This window comes from Sceloporus undulatus, chromosome 1 (genome assembly GCF_019175285.1).
Source record: "Sceloporus undulatus isolate JIND9_A2432 ecotype Alabama chromosome 1, SceUnd_v1.1, whole genome shotgun sequence".
Taxonomy (NCBI): Eukaryota; Metazoa; Chordata; class Lepidosauria; order Squamata; family Phrynosomatidae; genus Sceloporus; species Sceloporus undulatus.
Genome location: NC_056522.1, coordinates 25,492,050 through 25,503,776, shown reverse-complemented (window position 1 = coordinate 25,503,776; position 11,727 = coordinate 25,492,050). Strand labels below are relative to the sequence as shown.

General features: G+C 41.9%; 1 protein-coding gene and 1 long non-coding RNA gene across 2 annotated transcripts in view; one reads left to right on the top strand and one right to left on the bottom strand.

Annotated features, from left to right (window-relative positions):
* Positions 1–7: 7 nt before the first annotated feature.
* Positions 8–11,727, bottom strand: part of SRF (serum response factor) — a 113,720-nt gene continuing 102,000 nt past the window's right edge. Inside the window, 3 exon segments of the mRNA XM_042475123.1 lie at positions 8–1,653; positions 3,675–3,751; positions 7,275–7,466. Coding sequence (XP_042331057.1) covers positions 1,558–1,653; positions 3,675–3,751; positions 7,275–7,466 — 365 coding nt within the window. The 3' untranslated portion in view covers positions 8–1,557.
* On the top strand, positions 8,059–9,648 carry LOC121934547. The gene is made up of 2 exons (XR_006104636.1): positions 8,059–8,124; positions 9,321–9,648. It is a non-coding gene; the product is annotated as an uncharacterized LOC121934547 (long non-coding RNA).

Below are 11,727 nucleotides of genomic sequence, written 5' to 3'. Positions count from 1 at the left end.
ATTATTATTATTATTATTATTATTATTATTATTATTATTATTATTATTATTTCATTTGTGGGTAAAACTGCCTTGGGATGGACCACTGAGTCAAGTTTTAAAATACTTCCCCACTCACACAGGTTTTCCAAATCCATTCTCTGATTAAAAGGGACTATCACAGCTGCCACACCGCAGAATTAATGCAGTTCGACATTGCTTTAACTGCCATGGTTCCATCCTAAGGAATCCTGGGATTTGTAGTATGTTGTGGCACCAGAGCTCTGACAGGGAAGGCAAAATATTACACAAAACTATAAATCCCAGAATTTCATACTATCAAGCTATGGCTGTTAAAATGGTGTAAAACAGGATTATTTCTGCCGTGCAGGTGCAACCCAAGACTCAGCTCTTCTTTCTTCTTGAGAGAAAAGCACTACCAAAACAAATCCTGAGACGATTATCCCCAAGTATCAAACAGGGCAAGGAACAATTGCAGCTACCAGGCTTAAGCGTCACTGAATGTGTTTCCAAGAAGGAAATGTGGCTAACAAACACTCTTCTTTGCAGCAAAACAGTGGAGGAGTTGCCAGGCATACCATGCAGCCAGTCAAATCTGTTCCTATCCACCAAAACATACATTCTGGGAGAGGAACAATTTAGGAGGAAGTTCAAGATGCTCTGCTTTTTGCCCTCTCCCGGCCTAAGGTGGATGCCAGTGGGAACAACAATCCCTCTTCACAAGCTGAGGGTAAAGGCAAGAGGCCACTGTGATGGCCAACCCACAATGGATCACTGATTGCTTGAAGGCACAATGCTGCAGCCAGCTGGAGGACCTGAACCTGGGAGTAAGAGAAAAGAGAGGGGGGCACTTTGCCCCATTAGAAGGAAGAAGGAAGGCAAGATGGATGTCTATGATTGAAAAGAAACTCCCTTTTTTATGATGGCTTTGAGCCTTTCTGCAATCCAATGTCTCCCTCCAGCCTCACTTGCTCTGCCTTGCAGGCAATAAAACTGGGGAAGTTGCTTGACATTCTATGGTTATATGAGGACGGGAAGTGAGAGTGAGAGAAAGACTTTCCCCAATGAAAACAAAGTGGTGTATACACAGGGGAGCAAACTCTCCCACCTGTGAGACACAATTTCTTTGGCTGGAGTGTAGAGGAAAAATGACACCCACCCACCCCTACCCAACAAAACACAAAAGCACAGTAAATGCAGCATTCAAAATGCAACAAAGCTCCCTCTCACCCCAAATAGCCCAGGCTCAGCTCCTGCTGCTGGCCATTGCAGCCACTTTTAGTGTGTTGTGTGTGTGTGTGTGTGTATGTGTGTGTGTCTATGAGTCAGTGTAAAGTGTGAGAGAAGGAAAAAAAATGTGAAAAAGGCAACAATAAATAAGTGACGGAGTCCATACAAAAAATAGGGACCGCCAAGATCCTGGTGCAGCTTGAGGAGTGGCACAGATCCTGAGGCTCTGCAGAGCACAGATGCTGGAGGCGATGGCAGTGGTGCTGCAGGTTTGCCTGCCAGGTTCACTCTTCCTTCCCTCCCCCCACCAGGTCCTCCCAGAGTTGCTCAGTCATTCTTGGAACTATGTGACGTATCCAGGTTGACTACTTGCAGCTCTGTCAAGTTGGTACTGCTGCTGGACTGCTGCCCAATAACGGCCATCTGGAAAGACACAAAAGATTAACACAGGACTATTAGCAGAAAGAGCATTACAGTCCTACGACTACCACTTGAGCTTGGAAAGGTTATATCCTCAGACTCCAGCTCCTAGAAGTCTCCTCAGTTAGTGGTCAGGAAGTTTTTGGAAGCTGCAATCCAAAAAATGAACTTTTCCAAGCTCCTGGCCTCTTACAATTGCAAGACTCTGCCTCACCATCATTTAGGAAAAAGAGAGAAATAATGGGCATAACAATATGACAGAGGTGTACAGAAGGCTCTTGGTATCCACTGGGGTTTAGTTCCAGGACCACTCGTGGAAACCAAAATTTGTGGATGTTCAAGTCCCATTAACTTTAATGGTACAGTGGATAGTAAAATCGACTTATATAAAATGGCAAAATCAAGGTTTACTTTTTGAATTTATTATTTTCCGAATATTTACAAGCCATGAATGTTTGAATCCATGTATAAGGAGGGCCGACTGCACATCCAGTTTTAATCCAGGAGGGAAAGATCTGTGCCACAGGCCTGACCTATCTGGCCATGAAAAATACATTTGTCTGATTACTTCAAATGTCACCTAACAACCTGGATGTCTGATGTAGCCACATCAACTGAATCCATGCTTCCAATCCCACATGGTTCTCTCTCTTTCACAACTGAGGCAACAGAAGAAATACATAAACCTTTCACCTAAAAGTGGAACTTTCTTGTTGCGAATGTGTACACATGCCCTGAAGTGACAGAACAAAAGCCATACATTGGTCGCGACTAGCCAACCGGCTAAATGGGGATGAGCTTTTTTTAGGCCACCTTTTCTAGGCCCCTCTCCATATGGAGCAAGCAGTGGTGTCCTTTAAAAAGGCTGCTTGGTCATTCAGGATGCTGCCGAACAAGACTGTCATCCACCAGATCAGTCTCAAGCAACCAAAGTCCTGAACCGCTTGCATGCAGGGTTTGGTCTGCGGCTTCCAGTACATCTTTACACCTGCCGTTTCATCCCTCACCTATCGCTACAGGACTTTTTCAGAAGTTGGATGTATCTTTCGAGCCTGTGCAATGGATTTTTCTGGTGGACCATCGCCTCCCAAAAATAGTATTCTACGGTGAACTCGCCACAGGTCAGCGTAAGAGGGGCGCTCCAAAGAAGAGATACAAGAACTCCCTGAAACAACATCTCAGGCTTGGCCAAATCAATCACCAACAATGATCTGCCCTGGTTTCGCATCGGGAGGCATGGAGACGCACTATCCACGATGCTGCAGCCTTCTTTGAAAGCTCACGCTGAACGAGTCTCGAAGAGAAACGACAACGCAGAAAGAACCACAACCTGGAAACATCACTCAAGGAGACTTTCTGCTGTGCTTTCTGCAACCGGACTTGTTTATCTTGGATTGGCCTTTTTAGTCATCAACGCGCTTGTAGAAAGCGTGGGATGAGTCCTTCCTGAATCTTCGTTCGCGAAGTTAAGCCAGAGTGAGAAATGTTGCCTTCCACCCAGAGTGGGACCCATGGCTGCTTGCAGATAAAATTGGTTAACTGAACACAACAGGATGTACTGTTGTAGGTATGCATAGGATTGCAGCCACAAGCAGTTTTATATGTGCTGACACACTAACATGCACACACCTACACAATGCACCAGTGTAAGCAACAGTTTGTCAGAAGAAAAGCTGGATTTTGCAACTTGTATGAATTAAGCATTTCTTAAATTTTGCATAATATATCTGGCAGTTTTTATTCCACTCTCCATAATTTATTCTCTGTAAATTCCACCACTGCTTAAAAGCTAACAAACAAGCTCATTAATCAGTTAATGCAGCTGTATAATTTTTATTTTTTCAATGTTAACAAAAACAATTTATTTTACCCCTTCAAAACAATCAGGTTTAGCGGATTAATTTTTAAACTATGTTGTCCTTATTCCTAAATAAATATGCTTAGGACTGCAGTATCAGTCTCTTGGGGAAAGAATAACTCTCCAATGAAGTGCAGGTGGCACAGGGACTCTGTTTTCAACCCACCTGATGAAGCTGGACAGCTGAGACTGGGATTTGAACTGTTCCTGATGGTGCTGTAAGGAACACCTGAGGGACACCACCTGGCAAAGAGAAAACCAGAGGCATGCTGTTATGCCATAATTCACAATTACCAACATGACAAGACTATCTTTCAAGGCTAGAGGATGAATCAGCTGTAAATCAGAATGGCAAAACTGGCAAAGAACAAACTCAGGACCAGGAAGGATAAAGTGATTTCCCAAACAAACTGAGCCACCCAATACAAAGGAAGCAGTACTCGCCAAAGAAAGAAGGGCTTTCTCCCAGTCCCACCACCATCCTTGGTCCTGTCTGCACAGACACAATATAATGACCTTCCCCTGTTCAGTGTACAATCGACCCTTTCTATCCATGGGCTTGGCTTCTGCAGATTGGAGCATCCGCGGATGGCCCCACTCCATTCTCCCCAATGGCAGCACGTGTGGTATGGTGCAGTGTGGCATCATTAAGAAGGACAGGACATGAGGTCCTGTGATTTTTGAGATCTATGGGGCGGGGGGTGGTGTGGAATAGAACCCTGCAGATACAAAAGGCTGAATGTATGCTCTGCTGAGAGACTGGACCATATACAGCCTAAACCCTGGTTCTAGTGTGAACAGGGCTTAAAATGAATTATTATTATTATTATTACTACTACTACTACTACTACAGTTGGCCCTCCACATTTGTGGCTTTGACCTTTACAGATTTGATTAGTATGTTCTCTCTAGGAATTGCTAGGTCCTCCTGGGAATCTCTGCTGAAAGTTGACCATAGAGTTGCACTGAAAGATCTAGAGGTTATTGAAGAAAACACTTCTCTGGGCATTTGTAGCTCCTCCAGCATGATTCTATGGTCAAATTCTGGCAGATGTTGACTACAGAGTTCTGCTAGAGGACCTAGAAATTCCTAGAGGTGTTCTCTCAAGTTAAAAAGTAGTTTTTATTTGCAATTTCCCCACTTTCATGGAGGTCCTGTGCCCCTAACCCCCGTGAATGCGGAGGGCCTACTGTATTATTAATTTCATTTGTATGCTGCCGTTCTCCCAGAAGGCACCCAAGACAGTTCACAGATAAGAAACATTTAAAAATTTCAATAAAATACAAAACAATTAAAATTATCTACAAGCAATATAAAATAACAGAAAACAATACAAAAGTTAAAAGCATAATTAAAACTCACCTGCTCCATACAAAAAATTATAATTGTTTTACTCTGGATCTTCCAGGAAGATCTGAGGCCCTCCATTCCAACACTGGGTGGCAGTCTGAAATGCGTCCCACTGAGCCACCCAGTACATCCATCACTGCCATTAGTCACTTGCTCTGAAATCAGAATAAGGCTCCCAGTTCATGTGATCATCGTTGCACACCTCATTCTGACCTCAGAGTGAAGTGACTAACAGCGGCAGCAGATACGCCAGGCACCTCAGCGGGACACACATGAGAACGGCTGCTTGCCCTTGGAGCAGAGGGCTGGGTAATGGGAGAGCAGGTCAGGGCAGCTCTGGGGCCAGGGCACTCCAGACTGCCCCAGGAGTATTCTAGCTGGTGCAGACAAGGCCCTATGTATAGTTGGTAAGGAAGTGGAAATGCATCATCCCAGTAGCTGCTCCCAGGCTGTGGAACTACCCTCCACAAGCGGTCCTGTTATCTCCCTCTCTGCTCTCTTTCAGTCAGCAAGCAAAGCTCTTTCAGTTTAGGCAGGCCTTTTGTTTTTAATCACCTAGCAGAAGGGTACTGAAAGTGATGTGCTGTATTTTTATCTTGTATTTTGCCAACTGCATTTTACTTGTATTTAAAACTATTTTAATCCAAGTACTGTTCAATGAAATTGTTGTTTTATTGCTTTTTAACATTTATAAAGAAAGATTTTAGTTAAACTTCCATTTGAAATTAATGTAAACTAATCTGGGTCCCTGACAGGAGAAAAGCAGAATATACATAGATGAAAAAATAATAATATAATATAAATAAATTCTCCTCCTGGAAATATTTTTTAAGTGAGGTCATCAACAGACATCCTGGTGAAATGCAGGGCACCTGAACAGAAATTCAGTGGCAGATGCTTGCTTCCATTGGGGAGAGGACTTGATAAACCACTCTAACCCAGTGTCCTCTGCATGTGTTGAACTATAATTTATGGTGAGCATGCAGGGGTAGCTGTGTTTGAGAATTATGAGAGTTTCTTCCAACCACTCTGGAGGACACCAGGTTGAAGAAGACTGATATATATAATTTTGATGAAGTGTATACTAAAATACTGAAGTAGTTCTCCTGATCCATTTAGTCTCTAACTACAACTCCCAAAATTCCATTATTAGCATGCTGATTGGAAGCTTCTTAAAGATGTAATCCATATACTAACTTTGCAGGCTCTGACTTTGACTAGTAGGCAGCTTTGCAAGGTCTCAGGCTGTGGTGTTCCTCTACTATGTTCCTAAGATTTTTTTGTAACTGGAGATGCCATGAAATGTATCTGCTACGACCTTCTGTTTGCCAACATTTGTATCATATTGTGGAACTATGCATCAGAGGCATGTGGCTTCTCCTGTTAACTGTTCTCAAAGCTGCTTTTTAGACATTATTGTCAGCTCTGTTGTCACATCTAACTGTAATGAAGCCTGAATCAGAGACTGGCAAAAGTTTTTATTGACTACAACTCCCAGAATCCCTCAATCAGCACAGTGGGATGCTGGCTGGGAAGTTCTGGAAGTTATAGTACAAAAAAGCAACTTTGCCAAGATCTCATCTATAAGTTAAATAACCATACATTCTTTCTCTATCTTTTTTTCTATAGCTCCACTTCCTTCCCTTTACTTTGTGTTGGATTTCAGTGCTGTATCCACATAGTGGATTTCATATTTCCAATTTCTATGTATGGATGAGGAAGCAGGACACTAAAGGAAACGGAGAGGAAGAAGATTAAACTCATATGAAATGTGCTGGAGGAGAGTACTGCAGATACTAAGGACTGCCAAAAAGACAAATAAATGGACCCTACAACAAATCAAGCCAGAACTCTCACTATAAGCCACAACCATTAAACTGAAGCTATTGTACTTTGGGCATATCCTAAGAAGACATGATTCACTTCAAAAGTTGCAGCAGGAAAAGAGGAAGACCACATTACAGTTAGACTCATTCAATAAAGGAAGCCATGCCTCTGGGAGAGTGCAAGACATAACCAGGGTTGTTGATGACAGGGGCTCATTGAGGTGTCTCAGTGATGGCATCATCGTAAGTTGAAAACAACTCAACAACCAATAACAACAAACCCACATGAATGTCTGTACTTGCAGAAATCACTTCTGCTTGTGGAAGGTGACAGTACTCATTTTTGTCAGTTTCCTCACTCATCAAAATGGGGTGATTCGGCTTATGCAAAGTTATGGAAACACTTAGTGCAGACACCACAGAATAGAACGCTTAGACCGAAGACTGCTCAGAACAAGGGACCAGTCCATTCACACTGGCTCTGGTTATATATTCTCTCTGAAGTGGCCAATAAGCAAAACATGGCAAAATTAAGCTGCTTCTCCTATCATAAGAGCCATCGTAAATAACGGTTCAACTCCAGGCTTACCCTGATCCTGGACCTGACCGTGTGAAACTTGCATTGCTGATGGCCCCTGGGAGAAAGCGTTGAGAACGGCAAGCCCACCATCCCCGAGGCCTGACGTTGGAGCATACATCACTGCATGAGAGCTGGGGTACATCATGTGGCCTCCCACTGTGGTTGGCACTGATGAAGTCATGATAGTAGCTGGCAAGGTCACTAGAAAGAAAAGAAAAGGTGAAATATAATGAAGAGTACCAGTCAAATAGAGGGCATTACATCTGTAATTCCTATCTCTCCCATGCTTCTGCTATTTGAATTAGTTGCCTCACTCAGTTTTAAATACAGTGGACCTGTTTACATAACTATCAAGTAGATAGCAGCTTAAAAGCATGCTGAAGATCTGTTTGAAGGAATATAGCTTCTTAGTAGCTGGAGGGAGCAGGTCTTGGGAACTATATGTGTTGTTACATGAAGGGCTAGATTAAAAAAGAGCAACTAAATGACAGAAAATGAATTTTTCAATTTATGCAGTTATGGAAGCAAATATTAGTGCAGACACCACAGGATACAACTCTTAGATCCTGGAGTATTCTGGCCCTGAATTCCTCCCGAATTCCCACCCTACCTGCTCTCTTTTTCTTCGAGTTTCCAGCAAATTACGGGTGGCTGCCTTCCCATGCAGTCCCTGTTTGTTGTCTGGCACCAGTGATAAGGTCAGAATGAGGCACCCAGCCATGTTATCAACGCTGGGCACCCCGTTTTGGTCTCAGAGCAATTGGCACCCACAGTGGCAGCACCGGGCAGCTCACAGGGATTGTGCATGAAGTCAACTGATGCCATCACTGCAAAGAGGGCTGAAAACTGACAGCAAAAGGTGAGTTATTTACCGCACATACTCATCTATAAGTCGAACTCATGTATAAGTCAAGGTTTTTGGGCCAAAATTATGGATTTAGATATGACTCATGGATAAGTTGAGAGTAAAACGGGGGTATGTAACAAAGGATGCAAAAGATGAAGCAAAGGAAAACAATGCCAGAAAACACAAAATTCCAGCAAGCATAACTGTTTGTGCTCAGACTAAAGGCTTTATGGATGAGAGAATATAAAGAGAGTGTCAGTGCTTTCAGAACAGATTACACTCTTGCCTTTCACCAGGGGATGGTTCATTTTTTTAATAAGAATTAAAGTACAGTACAGTACTTATAGTAACCCGTGGATAAGTTGACTCAGGTTTTTGGAGTCAATTTTTTGACTAAAATTTCTAGACTTATATATGAGTATATACAGTAAATGCAAAATACGGGGAGGAAGCCCCAAATCAGGTGCAGATGTTTTGAAGACAGTCCAGGTGCAATTTGGGGTTTTAGCCCTGTGTCATGTAAATAGGACGCAGAGAACTGGGGGGGGGGATTCAGGGTAAACCACTCATGTAGACAAGCCCTTAGATTCCTCAGAACATTTATATGCAGAAAGAACCACGTATATTAACACACAGATGTATCATTTGCAAAGTCCAAGTAGTCTAAAAGAAATAATAATTTAATTTTTTCTGTTTAAAAAGCAGCACACCCACACTTGTCTTTTATAGTTCTATTTTCTTCATTTGTTTTTCAGGAGGGATTGATTTTTTATTGTTTAAATGAATAGCAAGCAAATATCATTCCCATTGCTTAGTCTTTTGCAAGCTCATTATACTCACTGAAACCTGCTAGGTGAAATAAGAGGCACAGTTCCTGTCCCCTTAGTGGTTGTATAGAAAAGGGAATTTCATCAGGTGATGGATACATCCCTTTATTTAACTGGCACCAGGCTACAGAAAAAGAGATTCCACTTAAGCATTAGGGGGAACTCCCTGGTGGGAAGAACTGTCTAGTGTCTCAGAAAGTGGTGGAATCTCTTCCTTTGGAGGTTTTTAAACAGAGGCTAGATGGCCATCTGCCAGAAGTAGTTTGATTGTATTTTCTTGCATGGCAGGAGGTTGAACTGGATGGCCCTTGTGGTCTCTTCCAACTCTATGCTTCTATATATTCTATGCACCATTGACACATCCTCAACTTATCAATACAGGTGCCAGTAGAGATATCCCATATTTGGTAGCTGTTCTCCAAGGAGAAGGGGCATGCACATGACAAGAGCTTTGAAAAGTTACTTTTAAAACAACAACTAGACCACATGCTGGCTGAGGGATTCTCAGAGTTGTAATCCACAATGGATCTTTTCCTAACTCTGCAACTGATGTTATGTGTCTATTTGTGTGTGTTTGTCCGTGCAAAGGAACTAGAATGTACTATTAAAACAGGATTGTCCTCTGTGTGCTCAAAATCATGTTCTGTTCAAGCTGGCTTTAGCTACCTCCAAAATTTTGTCTTTAAAAAATAAAGTACACGAACAATTGTGTTTATAGTCCATAATGTATTTTGTTCCTTTTTAAAAATTGTACATCACGCTAAGTACCTTCTCGGAGAAGGGTGTGCTTTTATAAAACTGACAAACAAACAAATGTACATAAAAAAAAACATAACCCCAAAACATGAACGACTGAAACATGCATGCTGGCAAATCTGCCTACTGTACATGAGGACTTATCAGGAAATGGGGTTACTCATAGCTCTCTCTTGTCAATGTAAAGCAGAGGTTGGGAAATTATTTTGGGGACTACAGCTCCAAGAATCCTCTAGCCTGCATCACCAGTAGAACTGGCGGATTCTGGAAACTGCAATCCAAAAGAATGATTTTGTCAAGTTTTGGTAGGGCATATTTTGCCAATGCATTGCCACCATGCAATAAAATAATCTGATGACAGGAACTGGCTGAATTAGAAACAATCACAATAGACCATCTCATCTGGACTTTTTATAAGAATTTTAATAGAAATTTTAAGAAGCTAAAAAAATCTGTAAGTCCCACTAGATGGCACTCAAGCGCCACTGTATTGGGAGAAAGTACTTTTCTCAGACTTTCCATTTTTAAAAAAACAAAACCGTATCTGCACTGACTAGTAAGGGGCTGCTGAATTCAAAGGAGATTGTGACCTTGCAGGCACTGATTCATTTTTGCACACAGAGCAGTGCCTGGGGCAAGAATAATTTAGAATAAATGCCAATTATTGTGAAGAGTTGCCATCATCAAGAAAAGCAGATGGCACTCCAGCAACTTTTTACAGGTGGAAAGAAAGCATTAGAGAGCTGGAAAGATCCTTGGAGGTCAGCTACTCTTCAGCCTGTGTGCAGTTCAGGATCTGCAATGCAGGATGCAAAAGCAGAACCCTGGACATAGGGTCATCCAACTTTGGCTTTAACACCCCCTGGTCATGGAGATGCCAACACTTCCTGAACTAGTCTGTTCCCTTGCTGAGCAAGAGAAGTGATTGGTTCTCTTGCTGCCTCTTGATATTCAGCCCAAAACTGATGCCTTGCAACTACCACCCCATTGGTTCCACACCTATCTCTGGGGAACAGCTCTTTTTTCAGTGCAACAGCCCATCAGATGTTTCACGAGAGACGCTTAGGCTGCCAACGACTGCACAACTATGTAATCCAGAGGTGTTAAGCTACGGAAAATCTGGAGGCGGCAACTACTCCTTTTTCCAATGGCTATGGCGTTTTTTTTAAAAGGCTGCTTTTCATTTTGGCAATCAGAACTGAAAACTATGATAACAGATACTGCATGTGCACATATTTGGTCTTCACCCCCATGCAAATCCCGTTCAGCATCCGTGAGGGAAAATACTCTAAAAACCATCCATCAATGGTATCTCACACCTGTTATGCTGTCTAAAATGTTTAAGGAGCTTTCTCTGGATTGCTGGAGGAGATGTTAATCTAGAAGCAATAATAACAATGTATTATTATTATTATTATTATTATTATTATTATTATTATTTATATGCCTCGTCTCCCGCAGGATCGAGGCAGCTTGCAACATAATGTAGATTGAATGCCTAAAGTGAGAGAATTCTGGGATGCAGCCCTATATCAAATTTCACATATCACTGCTCAAATCATAAATTTCATCACTGCTGCTAGATTAGAAGTAGCCAAATGTTGGAAGTCAGATAACCTCACCACTGATAACTGGTGGATTAGAATTTGAACTATCTGGTTGATGGACATACTTTCTGATATGACAAGATTTTGCAATGGGCAAAAAAGAACTGATACAATTCAAGAAGACTGGATGATCTTTACTATGTATATCAACATTCCCATCAACTCCAATCTCCTACTTCACAAAGACACTCTACAACTGAACAAATGGACTCACTGACTCTTGCTGAGAACCAATTTCTTGATTCTGCTGCAGAATAATTGTTTATCAGATACACACATAGCCTTGGCCCATGTTATCAAATGTTGTTGTTGTTTCTCTGTATTTTTTTGTCATTGTTGTACAGACTCTGTATGTTTTATTGCAAAAACTCAACAAAATTATTATTTATTTTTTTGAAAAAGACTGCTTCAGCCTTCTGCGACAG